Genomic DNA, 18,090 nt, shown 5'->3' with positions numbered 1-18,090 from the left:
CTCTGAGCATGCGCAGTGAAGTTTTTACAGTCACCGTTGACTTCACAGCGAGAGGAAGGGGCATAATCAGGTTTTGTCCCACATGGCTCTAAACAGCTCAATAGGCACACACTGTGACTGTAGACACACTAATTAGAAGAACACAGACTAAAACAGCAATGTACAGACGAATCAGATGATTAAACATGATCTTAAAATATATTTTATATATTTTTTTATTTATTTTTTTGCATTTTTGTAATCATTATTTGTAATACTTTCTGCTGACACTAGGTGGGGCTGTGCCCCACCTGCCCCTAATGACCAGTCGCCACTGCTTGTAGAAAACTACTAAGAAGTGTTCTAATGAAACCTTAGACATTTTTGAACACTTATCAGTGTGGGGAATTAAGGTACTTCACATATATTCCACCTTGGTTCTTGAAATGACTAGATTTATTCACATGTAAGGTTTCATAAATCATAGTAATTTGGTGGGAGTGTAACGTCTGAGAAGTGTTTATATTTGGATGTTCATTTGTGTGTCTTATCAATTTATGATTTAGTAAATGTGAGTGTAATTAGACAATTGTAAAATGTAGAGTATTATCTGGATAGCGAAATGTAGAATGGTTCACATTTGGGATGTGCTCGGTGAGTCGCATGACCACAGTCAGGTCAGAAGGCATTGCCATAGCAACGCATGCCGTTGGCATAATCTACAGGGTTCAAGAGGCGCACACGGTAAATGTTTCTCTTTTGTGATATGTGTGTTAATATTTAGTGTGTGCTTTGATTTTGCTAATGTGTTAGGTGTTACGATTTAATGTAAACTTTCAACTGTTCATTTCTTATAGTTTACACGTTGTCTTCGGAGAATGAGAGCGAGAGGGAGAGAATAAACCGTCAAAAAGACATCAGTATGTTCGTGGCCTTATTTATTGGACCGGTGTAGCTACACACCGTCTTATTTTACTTTCTCAGGACTTGAAACTGTTTTTTGGGGGCAAACCCCCACAAAGAAGAAAAATGTTATACACACGTAAAGTCATCATCTTAACAGTTTGTTATGCTCATCGAGTCATCCGTGAGCAGAGCATCAAGTTGGCATGCCTATAACCAGGGGTGCACATAACTGGTAGGTACGCATGCGCGGCAACAATCTGAAATGCGTACCCTCACTTGTGTCACAAAGCGCATTTGCGTGGTACCGACGTACTTGTGAAGCTTTTCCAGAAGGCGGTTAGATCACCGGACGACAGAGTCGGTCTCCGTGTGCACAGACAGGGCTGCTATTAACGTCGGTCTGTACAGCAGCACTGCGCTAAAACAGCTGATCACAACGTCACAAAGCTCTGTACTCCACTCCCCCCCCCCCCCTTGACATTCGCGAAACTCTGTACTCCAAAATAAGCTGTCAATCAGTTGAATTTTGCAAAATGTGTGTGTGTGTGTGTGTGTGTGTGTGTGTGTGTGTGTGTGTGTGTGTGTGTGTGTGTGTGTGTGATGTGGTATAGTATATTCCAGTGGATTTATGGTCACCCAGCGCTAGCATTAATACAGAGACTGGAGGAATATGGCTTTACTTGGCACAGTCTGCATGCTGAAGAAAACATTTGTTTTTGGGTTTTCTTTGTCTTCAAATACATACTTACATGATTGTGACGAGCATAATATTTGTTCCCCGCCCAACTGCACATATTTTGTTAGACTTTAACAAACTTTTTATGCAGAATTCTCTACATACAGATCACCATAAAAGATGAGTGTGCTTTAGATAAAGAACCACAGTGTGTAGTTGGTTGGACAAAGTGTATTGTACTATAAGTGAAGTGTGTGTGCCATTTGGTGCAAAGGTTAGGTTTTGTTAAGTCTTTATGTAGTTTTGAGTGCAGTGCTTCATTGTGCAAGATATATGAGGTGTTTTGCACTTTGGGTGTGTGGATTTGTGAATTGTGTTAAGTGTTTTGACAAAATGTTGTTTTGTTTTAGCAATTGAAAAAAACTGTAAAGAAATCCTCCGGTCAAACGTCCTAAAGTGTTTATTCTACAAATCTAATTTTGTAGAATAAACAAAGAAAGACAAATCCTGGCTTTAATTTGTAAATGCAAAAGTTTCCATAAAAACTGAACAAAGATCAGAAAACATGTGGCTTATAAAATGGCTTAACATTTCTTCAAAATGTATTTATTCTGTTGATAATACAATATTATTTTATTTTGTGATGTGTAAATCTGGTTTGCTTTGTTTCAGATGTAACAAAATGCAGCTCTCTGCAGCTGCCTTTGTATACACTGACAGGTTTCATTTATACAAATGTTTGCTTCCTGACAGGTATTTCATAAAGCATTTATTGTTCCTGCGCTACAAACATGACAAAGAAAACAGTAAGTTTGGCCCTGACCATGCTGCTGTTAGTGTCAGTCGCCACATTCTTGGGGGTCTTCTATGGTGTGGGGAAAAGGAAGATACCGGCTGAGCATGTGTACCAGAAGGCAGCGGTGGCAGCAGACGCTGGGCCGTGTTCAGAGGTCGGCAGGTGAGAGCGCACACACTCGAACATCCTGAACGGCAGACATGTTGCTCTTCTGTACTCACACATGCATAAACACAGGCATGAAAACTGCTTGCACATCACCTTGCAAATCCATGTGAACATGTTTTATTCTTTTCCAACAAAGGGTCTTAATGCTATTTGGGGTTTTCCCTTTGTCATGTGCATGTAAATGGTCTGCAAAGGCAAACATCCCAGAGTTCCCTCCAGAGGGAGTTTCTCTCCCACACACTCCCCCCTTGCCTAAAATGCCTCCATTGGACTCCTTTGTTTACTTCAGTAACATAATGACATCACTATGTAACACACGCACTTCTATTGGCTAGCATTTATCTCAGACAGAAGGTGAAATGTGGTGCTGCAGCACAGGCAGTATGAGAAGAATAAAGCACTTTTTGAACATTAAAGCATGTAAACATGTCGCAGTAGAGGCACAACATACAAATGTCAGCCTGAAAAGGACCATATGCCCTCTTTAAAGTCTTTACTGTCCTCTTTAAAGTCTTTACTGTCCTCTTTAAGGTCTTTACTGTCCTCTTTAAAGTCTTTACTGTCCTCTTTAAGGTCTTTACTGTCCTCTTTAAAGTCTTTACTGTCCTCTTTTAGTGCAAAAACTAATCCTCCACCCCTTCCCTTCTTGTGTTTTAATTAATTTTACCACAGAGACATACTGATGAAAGGGGGCTCTGCAGTAGATGCCTCTATAGCTGCTTTACTGTGTGTTGGACTTATGAACGCTCAAAGTATGGGCATCGGAGGAGGACTCTTCCTAACCATCTACAACGCCACAACTGGTACAACTTTACTAAGACATGCCTCACCACCACTAAAGCTTCTTCTGTTTCCTTAATCACTGAAGCTGCAAACTCATACCATTTGCTCATCATCTTAATCCTAAATGTAATTCCTGATTTGTGACGTACATAGGACTGGTTGAGACGATTGACGCCAGGGAGACGGCTCCACGCAATGCAACGCAGGACATGTTTGGGAACAGTAACGATTTATCTCAGGAAGGTAATGTTTAACCGGTGCTATCAGACGTAGAAAAGAGCTGGCGGAAGTTTCAGTTAATATTATGAAAGACCTAATAGTGACAGACAAAAGAGAAAGTGCACTTACACATCTGTAGAATTCAGTCTTCTTGACTGCAAATTAATTTCTTAAAAAAATAAAAAATCAGTTGCAAACAAATGTAAAATAGTTACAGTAGGGGAAGAATCACATTTGTATGACCTTAAAGGGTTTAGCCCATTCTATACTAATTTACCAGCACTTGCAATGGTTTGACTTGTTTGAAATGAATATATCTGCATTTTCCTTGTTCTGAGGAGTTTGTAACTATAGTGTTTATTGCACTTATTGTAAGTTGCTTTGGATAAAAGTGTCAGCTAAATGTAATGTGTGTAATATTTGAGAGCTCCAAACCCAGGAAAAACCACAACAGTTTGGGTCTTCCAGGTCAAATCCCACAGTAGTATTTTTACCAGTGCCCTACAAATTGTCCAAATAACTTATGAGGCAATAATCTAAATCTTAATTTCCATGGTCGGTAGGAGGGTTGTCTGTTGCTGTACCTGGAGTGATTCGAGGTTTTGAAATGGCGCACAAACGACACGGCAAACTGCCTTGGAGGGACTTGTTCCAGCCGAGCATTGCTCTTGCAGTAAATGGTTTTCCTTTGGGCAGGGCACTCGCCTCTGCTCTGTCCAGCAAAAGGGAAACCATCAGAAAGGACACAGCTCTTTGGTGAGAGGCAACCGAAGAAGCCTTGTATCATTTTATGATAACCTAAATTTAAAGCATGCTATATTAAAATCTGCATCTTTATTGTTCTCCTTTTCAGTGAAGTGTTTTGTGGGGGAAATGGTGACATCCTGAAAGAGAATGACAACATCACATTTACCAAGCTTGCAGAAACGTACAGGAAGATAGCAGAGGAGGGTCCTAATGCTTTCTACCATGGACCACTGGCCCAGAGCCTTGTGGATGATATTCAGGCAGCAGGTAGTATTCTTATTTTTTATTTATTTTGGGATATTGTTGATATATATAAATATATTGAATCATATTGGTTTAGACATGCTGATGTCATTGTTAGAATAAAATGCATGATAGCAGTAGCAAGTTTCCACTTTTGTCCTACATAGTAAAACAGTTTAAATCGTTTTTTAATTTATTTTACAATCTAAAAAAGGATTTCTGCAGATGATATCATTCCTCCCTACCCACAGAGCAAAGTAATCTCACACACAAGGACATTATGGTTATCATCCTTACTGCCAAGTTTAACCCTTATCACTGAAATTCATTTGCTTAAAAGGCTTCAGGAGATATAATAAAATATGCTAACATGCACCTCTCTTGGCACAGCTCATTTCCATTTAAGGATGATTTGTTTTTCCAGCCGTGTCTTAGTGTGCATTCACTGTGTGTGTCAATCCGTGTTTAGGCGGCATCATCACAATGGAGGATCTGAAGGATTATGTGCCTGTCTTGGACGAGAACCCTTTAAGGGTGGATGTGGGGGAGTACAACATGGCTGTTCCCAATGCCCCCTCTAGCGGCCCTGTGCTCTCATTGATATTAAACATCTTGAATGGTAAGCCTTGATACTTTGTCCAAAAACGTCCTGAGTGGGAGTCCTTCACTTTACCAGTCACTCTCTCAGACTCCACTGAGGGCATGTGGCTCTACTGTACAGTACATCTACTAAATAAAAGCAATGTTGACTTTAAGTTAGCTAACTGGGTATCTAAAGCATGCACTATTATAATATGTCATGAATCATGAGATGTAGCACTGAAACACTCTTTATTTCTCATATTAAATCAGGCAGAAGATGTGTGAAACTGTTATCATGCTGCAAAAACTCCTGTCAAACTGTCAATGTTTGTATGTTTTTACCGCGACCATAATTATTCCCGTCGTACATAAATTCATGGCTCTCACATATTTTCCCAGCCTAAAACAACAGTCAGATACCGATTTGAGCATTGAAGCAAATGTTGCCATTTCTTAAAATTCATACTGGTCATTAAAATGTCTTTTTGAAATGCTTTTTCAATGAGGGATGCTTGTAATGAAAGTGCGTTAGAAAGCACATACACTGTGGAATAAAGTTTGCACAGAGTATTGTGGATTTTGTCCCTCATCCCTTTTAAAAATCACATTGAAAATGATCTTTTGAAGACCAGTATAACCAGTATGAACTATAACATGACAACCTCATTTAGGAACCTGACCATTCTTTGAGGACAGACTTGGAACATATTGAACCTTTTCTTTAATGGCTTTACTGACCCCAGCCTTTCATCCAGCAGCACCAGCCATATTGAAATATGTGCTTCTGGGCAAAATATTAAAAGTTATTGGATGGCTTGCCATTACATTTAGTACAGACATTCATGCAGGGCGGTCATTAGGGCTCAATTCATTATGGTGATTTACTCGGCTGCAAGGGTAATTTTGAACACTTACACTTTGATTTTTGTATGAGTTATTCACAAGAAAGGGAATAAGCATATTTCCTAAAATCAAAGTCAAGTCAAAGTATTTATTTTACAAAAGATGTGATGGATCAGAACAACTTTATATGATGTGTTATTGTTTTGATGGAAGAACGCACTGACAAACATACTTTGTCTTTTAGGTATGAGGACTTAGATTGTTGATGCTTCAACAATAACAGATGGTGTCTCGAAAACAGATAAACCAATAAGCTACAGAAACAATATCTCGTTACTTCCTCCAATTTAGAGAATGAAGTTAAAACACCTGAGGGAATGACTGTGTAACCCTGACAGAAGGGCTTTTGTTTGATGGAAGTTATTAAGATCCAAAGATAATTGTGGTCTGTGTAATCACACCTGAGAGTGTGATCAGCAAAGTTTATGAGCATGTTGCTAATCTAATCATCGCTAACTTGGTCCATCATCATTTCCATCAAATAATCATAAATCATATCTGGCTGGTTTTACTTTCTCTTATGTTGGCTGTTCATTGCAGAGAACTATCCATGTTGAGCACTGTCTCAAAACTTCTGTCTAAAGTAATTAATCTCTGTGAACCTTTCCTTTCCTCTGACCGGCCACCCACACACGGCGGCCCCCTGCCTCACACGCTAACACTAATCTTACCTCTAATTGGACACAGTCCTGTGGTGGAAGCTCCACGGACACATTTCAGTGCCTTCCCAAAACGTTCATCCCGCTGATTTACTGTGACTCCTGCCTCTGTCTGACAGCTGAAACCCATCAAACTAAAAGTCTCTCTTCCCTCAGCCTCTCCTCCTGTTCCCCCTGCGGCTGTCAGCTCAGGGTAATACCCATAGTCTGGTCACAGCGGCTTTTAGACTAAATAAAAACACAGGAACAGAAACGGCTGGGTCAAATGCATTATAGCTGTCTCCTCTCCTATACCTGAACAGCATCTGAATGGAGACAGATGAGTGAAGCTGTGAAGTAAACGTGTGACTGATGATTGTTTCATTTTCTACAGGGTACAACTTCACCGCAGAAAGCGTGTCAAGCACAGAGAAGAAGATCCTAACCTACCATCGCATCGTGGAGGCTTTTCGTTTTGCGTATGCAAAGAGGACCTTACTTGGGGATCCAAAGTTTCTCAACATCACAGATGTAAGGTCTTGGTATCTGCTTAAAACAGTTAAAGGGTTGGTTTTAGGTTCTGTGGTAATTTAGTGTATTTCCCCTCTTGGCTAATCGGGTTGTGATGACCCCCTTGCTTCAGAGCTTACAGTAGGTGGGGAATTGCACACCAAGGTTATTGTGATCCTCTACTTAATGAAGACTTAATTCCAGCAGATATTGTCAGGAACTCTTGTCTTTAAGTCCTGTTGAGACCTCTTTGCTGTCTTTGATTTACTGGGATTTCTGAAACCTATAGTATAGTGACATTTAAATGACACCTTTCTCCAAGGAACCATGGCAGATTTTAGTTATGTTCATGAGCTTATGCTTGCCTAATGATCACCTAATGCCACAAGCTTTATTTTGTTTTTGCTTTATCTTTCTTTAAAAAACCCTCTCATGCATATTTCACGTAAATTAAAGAGGTGTGTGTTTATTATTTAAAAGGCATTTTTTTTAATTATTATAGAGGCATTTTATTATAATTTAGAATACTTTGGTAATTATTATTTAGGATAGTGTTTGCTCCTGTTATATTATATACTAATCAAAGTTACACCTCTACCGACTAGTAGAATGAAGAGCAATTCCTCTTCGAAAAGTCTGTGAATCTCTGCTACTTAATCCCATGCACATGAGTGACCAGACTTTTCCTGTCATGGATAAGCAGGAACAATGGTCAACTATCCAGCACATAAATCAGTACTTACTGCAAAAAACCACACTAAGTAATACTTTTGGCCTATGAATTATTTTCGTGTCCCTCTTTCTCTTCCAAAGCTCATCAAGAATATGATTTCAAGTTCTTATGCCTTTGACCTCCGTGAGAAGATCACAGATGACACCACACACCACATGGACTATTACGAGCCAGAGTTTTACATTCCTGATGACCACGGGACCTCTCACCTCTCGGTGATCGCAGAAGATGGAAGCGCTGTGGCCGCCACCAGCACCATCAACCTACAGTATGACCTCCTAACTGACCTTTACAAATCTCTTGTCCACCAATGTTGGTTTATGTGTCATGTTCCTTTAACAGTTAATGTTTTCATGCAGTTTCGGCTCCAAGGTAATGTCAAGATCAACAGGGATACTTCTCAACAATGAGATGGACGACTTCAGCTCTCCGCTCATCACAAACGGCTTCGGAGTGCGTCCTTCATCCAACAACTTCATCAGACCAGGTCAGAACAAAACACACACACTCACACAGAAATGCTCTTAAACCAGTAGTTTTAATATACATAGACTGGCTGTTGGACAGTAGCGTACACAGAGGTCGATCTGTTCTTCTCGACACTGTGCATTATGTTTTTAAATAATGTTTGTCTTTGGATTAATACAAAAGAAATGTGGATCAAATGTTTCCACCCCTCTCTGGAAGGTCTTATCTTTTATTATTTTAGTATATTCAATCCAAGTATATCTTTATGGGTTTCAAGTTTATTAATCTGGAATACAATGTGGAATAGATTCAAAACATACAACATACAACTTGTTTTTAAATAGATATTTGATGTAGTTACATACACATTATTTTAATAATGTTTAACATAAACCAATAAAATACTTAAACTTATATATAATGTAATTTATTTTTAAAGGAAAAAGGCCATTGTCTTCCATGTGTCCGACTATCCTCTTTGACAAAAACAACAAAGTTAAGATGGTGGTCGGAGGCTCAGGAGGAACGAAAATCACAACTTCTATCGCTCAGGTAAAATTGCAAGAAGTTAAATCAATGAGTTGCATTAATTCAACTATTTAATTACTCTGTTGGGTTATAATTGTCTAAAATCTTTGTTGTTTTGAAGGTGATTCTAAATGCACTGTTCTTTGACTATGATCTGAAAAAAGCTGTGTCGGGGCCGAGGCTCCACAACCAGCTGGATCCCAACGCCACTGAAGCAGAACCAGACTTTGACAAAGTGAGTGTCACAAAAACAACACTGACGTATGTGAGTGTGTGGGTAGACAATCCCTCACACAAAAGCCCAGCTAACATAAAGCCCTTCTAACTTCTTAACCAAGAATGTCTTCATTATTTCTACCTTCAGGGGTGTGAAGAATGGAGACAAATATTTCAGCAATTTGTGGTGGTAACGGGCTATTTGTGGTCTGTCTAAAAATAGGCAAATCCTCCTATATACCGTGTATGGTTGCTGTAAAACTTGCTCATCTCAATGTAATGTATTTTAAATGTACCATTAAAGGTAATTAATGGAAAGATATTAACTAGAAAACTAACCCTTTATTTGATGTTTTACTGGGATGTAAAATATGTAGCTTCTGTTGCTACCACTTAATTACGCATGATTTTGAAATCTTATCAATTGTGTGTCGGGCAGCACATCACACTTCAGTGTTTTCTGTGATTACTGGCTTAATTGAAGATTTATTTTCACAGACGTTACTCAACATGATTTCTTAAAATGGGCATCATTCCCAATTTATCAAAAAGTTTTAAAACCAACACTCTGAACAGACTTGGCATTTTTCATCCCTGCTGTGCGCTAAAAAGATCTAATTTGAACATCGTGCCACATTTATTCAGTTTTCTTTCATATTTGCTCCTGTTTGCAGAACGTCCTGGAAGGTTTGGCATTGAAGAACCACGAGATAAAGTACCTGAACTTGACAATAGCTGTGGTGCAGGCGGTGGTTCGCTATGAAGACGGACTCCACGCTCAGTCAGATTCTCGCAAGTGGGCGTACGCCGCCGGGTACTGAGGTCATAAACTCACCACTGATTATGCACGGAGCCTGTAGCGGCATGAGCTTTGTCACCAGTGCTACGAGCTGAGAGGTTAGAGACTTAATAAAGAACAAGGAAACAACGTTGACACCAATTGTTCTTTCATTAACATAGAACATGCTTCATGACACAACTCAGATAACAACACAGTGACTTTTGCTCTCTATGACCTTGAAACAAAGCGCCTCAGTCTGAAATTTATTCTGAATATTTAGTCTAATGTCCGACGCATTTATATGCAGCATCATTTCAAGTGATTAAGAAATGCACAAGCCATTAGAAGTTCAACCATCAGCAGGATTTTTTTAACAGCCTCAGTCACACATGTTTCCAACCCCTACCTGTTTATGAAGCACTTTGTAAATCATTAGCAGTGTCCAGCTGTTCATTTTGTTTTCCTTTAAAGATAACTCAAGCAAACAGAATAAACCAAAACAAAAGGAAAAACCTCAAATAATCATCTTTTAATCTTTTAAAACGTTAACATATTTCACCAGGATGTTTCATAGGTGACAGCAGACAAAGGGAGGACAGGTGTTACGGCCGCCGCCTCCCCGGTCCTATTAACTCTGGCCCCGGCCCACGGTAAAACGCATACGCAAACGCAATCGCAAAAAAGGCTTCCGTCCACACGCAATAGACACCTGAAAGTGTCTGTTCACACGAGACAGCTCCGTTTAGCTCCAAACGCTGGAAAAGCTGCAGTACATATGCCGAGCCTGCGCTGTAACTTCCTCCACAAAAGCAGCGAAGAAGCATGGTTGTCATGGCTGCACTTCTGTTTATTCTCCGCGGTGCGGGCCGAGGGAACCGGGCAGAGTTTTTCGCCGGTCAACGTGTGTTAAAGTTTAAATCTTCCGGACAAAATTATGAAAGTGCCGGTCAATGGTCTTCTTTGTTATTTATTGAGCTTTAAAACAAATGAATAACGACTCTATATAATAATATAATAAAATATACGGAGCCTCTCTTTTTCCTCCCTCTCTTCTGACAGTGTCAGTGTCTGTCTCATGCAGCAGCTGATCCAGTAATGAGTGACCCGACAGTAAAAATAAACATATTTATAACTAGTTTAGGTAGTTTGAGAGGTAATTAAAATAGCTAAGGGTGATGATCTGACTTGAAGTGTGTGTTTTGCTCCGTTCACCGCTGCATCACAGCGGGAGGAGCTGCAGGTGAGCAGAGCTGCGTGTCTCCGTCCTGTCAGATTAGACTTCACTCGCGTTTATATCCATATCGAGAGAAAGATAAATAATCTGATTTCAGTGTGCAGTTTACTTTGACACGGGGGTGAGCAGCAGAGGTGGGGAGAGGCGGGGCTATTGCGTCATCATTATCAGAAAATGATCGTATAGGGGCGATTACACGGAGCCGTTTGACCCGCCAGAGCGCTCCGTTTGCAGATCTATCCACCTTGGGACCTATGCTTGGGACCCGTTATCGTTTGCGGGATCCGTTTCTATCGTTTTGTTACGTCCTCGTGTAAATTAAAGGGCTATACGCAAGAGAAACTATGCGGATACAACCCGTTTCGTCCCCGTGGGGCCGGGGCCTCTGTCTGTGTTTATGCAAATGAGCTGTGCTGTTCCCTTGATGTCATTGGCTGTCCCGCCCTCGCCTCCGAAGAGGTGATTGGATCAACGTTCTCCAATCCCAGCACACATCCGGCGCACACCTTCCGGGGGAGGATTACAAAGGCCGGACTGTGATCATTTGGGAGGCTCTGTGATGTGGAACAGACGCCTCAAGCCTCTTGTTGTGTTTACTCAATTGCTTGACGAATTAGTGCCTTCTGTGTAAAGGCCCTGACACACCAGGCAGTCACCAGAGAACTCGCCGACACCCGACACCGACAGTTCCATCGACGAGTTCTCCTGCGTATTGGCCGTGTGTCGCACTGGAAATCACCGCAAAGACTTCAGCCGAGCACGTACGAACTGCGCATGCGTGAGTGGCAATAACTCTCCTTGCCAGCAGGCGGCGGTAGTGTGTATTCGTCATTCAAAATAGGCAACAACCGGAAGACAGAGAAGAAGAACAGACTGATATAAACAAACAAATAGCATGTGCGTTCCATTTTCACTCTCGTCCATCGAAAACATGTTTTAGAATATAAAAATACATGAATGATGAAATGAGCACATAAAGTGCAGACATACTATAAAATCACAGTTAATAGACCTGCATCTGATGATCGCAGTGTTCTGGCGGGTGTGTAGTTTATTGAGTCAGCAATGTAATAATGGCCACTTCTTGCTAAATTTACGATGAGATGAAAAACCGGACTTGACCAAACAAATCACGGAGCTCTCAGCAGAGGACAGCCGGGGACACTCCCGCCGATATCAGAGATGTCCCTGCTATGTGTGGGAGGTAAGAGAGGACATTTAAGGGCTATGTTTGATGTCTTTAAGTATCACCTGCTGGTGTTTAGCTGCTGTCTTGTGCCTTAAATCGTTTGTTTACGTCCCTCACTTCCGTTTCGCTTCTCATTTGCTAGCTGAACAGCTGATCAGAGTGGTTTCTTGGCCCGATAGCTTGTGTCCGACACCCGGCCGATTCAACATGTTGAATCGGCCGGGTGTCGACCGTGAAAGGCCAAATAAGGCGTGTCACGGTCGAGGGTTCGGGACACACCAAATTGACTTTGGGCGACAAGGAACCCGTTTTCGCCCAACAACGCAAGACGGCCGATATCGGCCTGGTGTGTAGGGGCCTTTAGAGCTACACTGTTTAACAGCATGTTAAACTAGTGCTTCTGTGTTTAGAGAGATATTGTAGTGTAATTGTGTAAGTAGTATCCAGGGTAGCTTAGCTGTTAGTGCCTGTCGATTAGTCGCAGCTGTGTTTCCTACAGCCTTTTCAGTTATTAATACGACGTTAAAAGTGAGGTTTTTGTTTCCCTTTTTGTGTACTATTCAATACTTTGTATAATCTTAGACTCTCTTTCGGAGTTCTCTTTCTGTTGGTTGTTGTCAACCGGTATTTTGGCCCTTTATTTTGTTACCACTATTCAGGGGCGGATCTACGGGGGGGAAAGCTGCCCCCCCACTGTAGAGCCTTGCCCCCCCAGCTGCCCCCCTAACTTTTGTTTCCCTAAAACTGTACTAAAACAAACCTACACTATTTCCACAAGCTTCTCAAGCAACAAAACAAGCATTACATTAGTTAAAGGTAGGGTAGGTAAGTTTGAGAAACCGGCTCGAGATCGCTAGAATTTGAAAATACACAACCGGAGAAAATCTGCCACTTCCTTATAGAGTCCCTCCTCCAACACACACGAACGCGCACATGACCAATGAGGGCACGAGATAAGTTTGTGCACAGATGGAAGGCTGACAGGCAGGTAGGCCATCCAGTTATTTTAGCCGGGCCGGATTGGTCGTACTTTTTACAGTATTACGGCTTCCACAGATGACATTTTTTTATGGATTTTTTTGTCAAAGAACTTAAGATATTCATTGCTATCGGGATGTTAAGAGCATTCCATGGAATATAACAAAAAGTGTATCTCGAGCCGGTTTCTCAAACTTACCTACCCTAGCTTTAAAAGTGAATCATTTTAAATATCATTTTAGGAGTGGCGTTCACAGACCGGCTCACACAGCTGCAGAGAGGGAACGAGCTGTCCCAGCACCTGAAGGCGGATCAGCTTCCCCTGGGAGCATTTCCCCTTCCACTAGTTTTGTTTTTACTAAGGACGAGAGCTTGAAACTAAATATTAATAAAACGCAGCCGTTTGAATCGATAGCGTTTAACAGACGGGCGCTGTTTGGGGCGTTACGTTACAAAATACTACACAGACAGCGCTAGCTGGGAGATCGATCACTTTGCTAAACTATGCGGTACTATTAAATTCACGTAAACTACACATCACAGCAATGAGGCCAGAGGCCTGTACTACGAAGCCGGATTTTCGCTTAGCCGGCTGACTTCAGGGAAAACTCGAGCTTTCCGGTCCTACGACGCTGGTTCTCTTTTTAGCGGGCTAGATCTCCATGGTAACTTATGCTGAGCGGCTAACCTCCTCGGGAGGAGGTTAGGTTGCAGGCTAAGAGATCAACTCGGTGAAAGCACCGCCTGCTGACCAATCAGAGCTCCGTGTGCGGAGTTTAAAGCTATCAAGTCATATTACAGGATAGAGGAAATACAGAAAAACTGCCGTTGCAGGAAAGACGGTCTGCAAAAATCAACTGACTGTGTGAACGTGAAAATTAATAGAATATCCCCTCCCATCTTCAGAGCAATCTGACTATTATAACATTAGCGTTAAGAAAGCTTACTTAAATATCTGCCACAACATAAGTAACCGGATCAGAGTAACATTAAGTACAGTCCGCGGCACTGTGAGTGCAGACGTCGATGTGTCTCATTATCATTCATATCATATCACATCATAATGTATCATATATTTCCTTATTTGAGTCAGCTTCTTGAGCCGTATCTGGCCGTGCAACACTCACAGTGTCACATACTGTATGCAGAAGTATTATTTTAAGCAACACATTAAGTTGACGAAACACTCGAGTCAAATTCTCCTAATTAAAGTCAGATCCACTCGTGTCTTAGACGGGGCAGTGATATCATAAACCTGTTAATGTACGCATTCAAACGCTTTTTCTTTTACCAGCTGTATTCACCTTGCAGGTGCAGCTATGTGGCTTTTATCCTGGATAAAGTGTTTAAGTCATGGATGTTTAAAGTTGAACTTCTTCATATTTGACTAATATTAAAGTTCACTTTTCATTCAGGAAGTATGACGCTGCGCTGTCAGTACGCTTGTCCATGTTTGAGATTGGTCGAATACTCCAAATACCACCCCTTTCATGTGAACGTGCACCTAACTAGATAGGACACGGCTGGCTTGAGCGATCCACTTGATAACCAGCGTCGTAGTACAGCTTAGCGAGAGTGCGTATGTTTTGGATTGGGCCAACCGGCTAACTCAAACATATCCAGGTTAGGAAAATCCGGCTTCGTAGTACAGGCCTCAGATCAATGAAACCAGGATACATCCTTTACCGTAAAAACTGGATCTAAACACAGCTGCCTGTGTGCGTTTGATAAATAGGCTACTTTCTGATGTTATATTTATGATATGCTACTTATCAGCTACATGGCCCTAAAGGCCCTGACACACCAGGCAGTCACCAGAGAACTCGCCGACGCCGACTGTTGCGTCGCCGTGTTCTCCTGCGTCTTGGCCATGTGTCGCACTGGAACACACCGCAAAGACTTCAGCCTTACCAGCAGGCGGCGGTAGTGTGTATTCGTCATTCAAAATAGGCAACAACCGGAAGACAGAGAAGAAGAACAGACAGCGTGATATAAACAAACAACAAATAGCGTGTGCGTTCCATTTTCACTGTCGTCCATCGAAAACATGTTTCGTGCGGTACTGGAGCTATCAGCCATTGGAGTGTTGCTTGTGGAAGACATTCTCAAGCAACAGTCTCTCAAGAGGCGGAAGCGAAGAATTAGGAGAAACCGCACTAAATGGGTGAAATCATGGATACTACAGCGAGAAGCTCATGGGGCTTTCCCGAACCTGTGTCGGGAGTTAAATGAAATGCCAGATTTCAGATATTTTCCTCAAGCTTTGGTAAAGTGTATTCTTTGAATGCAGATTTGGGTTCTGCCCGCTCTGTATTAATGTCATGTGGATTTTCCTGTCATGTTGACAGGTTATCATCATGTAGGCGTTGATAAAAGCTCATTCTAATGTTGTGTTATGTGTGTATGAAGGTACGAAATAAAGTTTTGCATTGCCTATCCTGCTATTTGTGTTTATTCTTTTAATCACACAGCGATAAGAAACAATAACAATGTGCCTACATAACTGTCAGTTGCATCCCTAGCATTAGTATTGGTTATAGTAACAGCTATAACATTAAAATACTTCTAGGCAGATTGGCAGTTTTACTATAATATAAAATACATGAATGATGAAATGAGCACATAAAGTGCAGACATACTATAAAATCACAGTTAATAGACCTGCATCTGATGATCGCAGTGTTCTGGCGGGTGTGTAGTTTATTGAGTCAGCAATGTAGTAATGTATGTAATGTAATAATGGCCACTTCTTGCTAAATTTACATTTCCATGTGATGCTTTTATCCGAGGCGACTCACAATAGGTAAATGAACAGCAGTAGACAGTATCTCATTCATGGGCGTAGGAAGCATCCTGAATGTGGGGGGGACATTTTTAACGGGGGTGTGGGGGCGAAAAAAAATATAGATTTCCTGTATTCTGGTGCATTTTAACAGGTGGTTTGATACTTTTATGTGGCTATACTAGCATGAGGAAAATGATGGGTACATTTTGTAATTTCAGTAGTAAAGAAAGGAAACATATTTGATTATTAATTCAGAGCCGTCTTTGAATTAATAAAAAGCAGTTTAAATGCCCATTTTTTGTACATTTATATACAACAATAAATATTTGTGAGTGCATTGAGAGATATTGTTGTGGAGAGTCATTTATATATAAATCGCAAAATACATTTGTGAATCCTTCTGTGAGCATTTATTAATATTGAGACTGATCTGACTCCATACGGATGTTAAGTTCACCTAGGAATGGTATCATTGACTTAAATGTTCAAATAAATGTTGCTCTTCTGTCTATATTGGTCATATGATGCCCCTTGACTGAAATGTTTCCTGTTCAATAACCAAGAGATCGTCAGCTTTGATTTTCGCTGTATTAACCATTTCCTGAACATTTGGTGTGTGTGCCTTACCTCCGCTACCGGCATCGCTTCATACAACAGATCTGAGCTGTCCAACTATGACAACACTCCTTGAACATGCGCGCGCTATGTGAGAATCTGCCTTGGTACAAAGTAGCAGTGAAAACATGGTACGGAGTTTCATTGATTTGGGCATTCTCTCAATAAGCAAGTGGAATGGATTTCATTTGATAGTGAAGCACTGACACAGCGCTCTACAAAGTGCGGCGAGTGGATAAACCGATTCACGGACTTTCCGCATAGTAAAAGTGGGGGGGTCTAAACTAATCATTTGAAAAAGTGGGGGGGACTTGTCCCACCCTCATATAATGGCTGCGACGCCCATGGTACCATACACAATCATTACAAACCGAGTTATATTGGGCCACATAGGCGTCGTTTGCTCTGGGGACGCTGGGGACATGTGCCCACCACTTTTTGAAATAGCCAATTTTGTCCCCATCAATTATGTTGTGATGTCCTTTTTGTTTTCTGTTGTTTTTATGTGTAACCAATGTACCGCAGGTCTCCCTTGAAAAAGAGACCGTTGATCTCAATGGGATTTTTTAACCTGGTTAAATAAAGGCTACAAACAAACAATCACTTTTTAAAAGTATAACTTAGAAATGTTTTAGAAAAATAGCGTGCAGAAAGAAATGTAATAAACAAGAACACTGGTTTAGTGTCAAGATGTGCCATTTGGACATGTTATTAAACCTTTAATAGAACATGTCAAATGTGCAGCAGCACTGCACTTTAAAAAAAGTAATGTAAACCAAAAATGGTCCCCTCCACTTTTTCTAGCAAAGTGACGCCAACAGTTTAAGATAATTACGCTGGAATCTATGGTGTAAAGCTCAAGAGGACTGACTGTGTCCACTAGGTGGTGCTGTTGTTTGATTTATATGTCATGCACACATGAAGCACTTCAGTTTACATGAAAATCATTCATTGAGTGACTTGTAGAGAAGGTCTTATGGAGCATCCCAGTCCAATGTTCTACTCCCACTATTTTCACCTTTATCTTAGCGTAATTCATATATTAGTCGCTGCCACACATTTATGAAGCTGCTTTAATTCCCATTTATTCGGACGCAAAGACATTTCATAGGAAGTATTAAAGATGTACCATTGTTAATCATTGTTTTTGTGTGAATCCAATTAGATAGTATCGATTATATTGCTTCTTAATTTAGCACATTAGATTTTTTAGAGTCTAATACTTTAATGTTCTGGATGGCCAATCTAGCTGCCTGGCAATTATGCTTAAAACAATTCTACAAAATCTTTACATTGTCGCCATGTGAAATATATCTCCACCTGTTTAACCTCACTCTTTCTCTCTCTAGGCCTAGGGGCTCATACAACAGGTGTGTGTGTGTGTGTGTGTGTGTGTGTGACCTTTTTAGTAAG

At 40.9% G+C, this 18,090-nt stretch overlaps 1 protein-coding gene across 1 annotated transcript; it reads left to right on the top strand.

The window, feature by feature from the left end:
- Nucleotides 1-466: 466 nt before the first annotated feature.
- Nucleotides 467-10,023, top strand: LOC117476593 (glutathione hydrolase 1 proenzyme-like). The gene is made up of 13 exons (XM_034123251.1): nucleotides 467-723; nucleotides 2,315-2,519; nucleotides 3,198-3,328; nucleotides 3,462-3,551; nucleotides 4,091-4,283; nucleotides 4,381-4,541; nucleotides 4,987-5,136; nucleotides 7,035-7,171; nucleotides 7,964-8,151; nucleotides 8,243-8,370; nucleotides 8,791-8,903; nucleotides 9,001-9,114; nucleotides 9,770-10,023. Exons 2-13 carry the CDS (start codon nucleotides 2,353-2,355, stop codon nucleotides 9,914-9,916), a joined length of 1,719 nt encoding a protein of 572 aa, XP_033979142.1. The 5' UTR covers nucleotides 467-723; nucleotides 2,315-2,352; the 3' UTR covers nucleotides 9,917-10,023.
- The last annotated feature ends 8,067 nt before the right edge of the window (nucleotides 10,024-18,090 follow it).

Source organism: Trematomus bernacchii, unplaced genomic scaffold (genome assembly GCF_902827165.1).
Source record: "Trematomus bernacchii unplaced genomic scaffold, fTreBer1.1, whole genome shotgun sequence".
Classification (NCBI taxonomy): domain Eukaryota; kingdom Metazoa; phylum Chordata; class Actinopteri; order Perciformes; family Nototheniidae; genus Trematomus; species Trematomus bernacchii.
The sequence above is the reverse complement of the archived record's forward strand: the minus strand, read 5'-3'. Positions and strand labels throughout refer to the sequence as shown.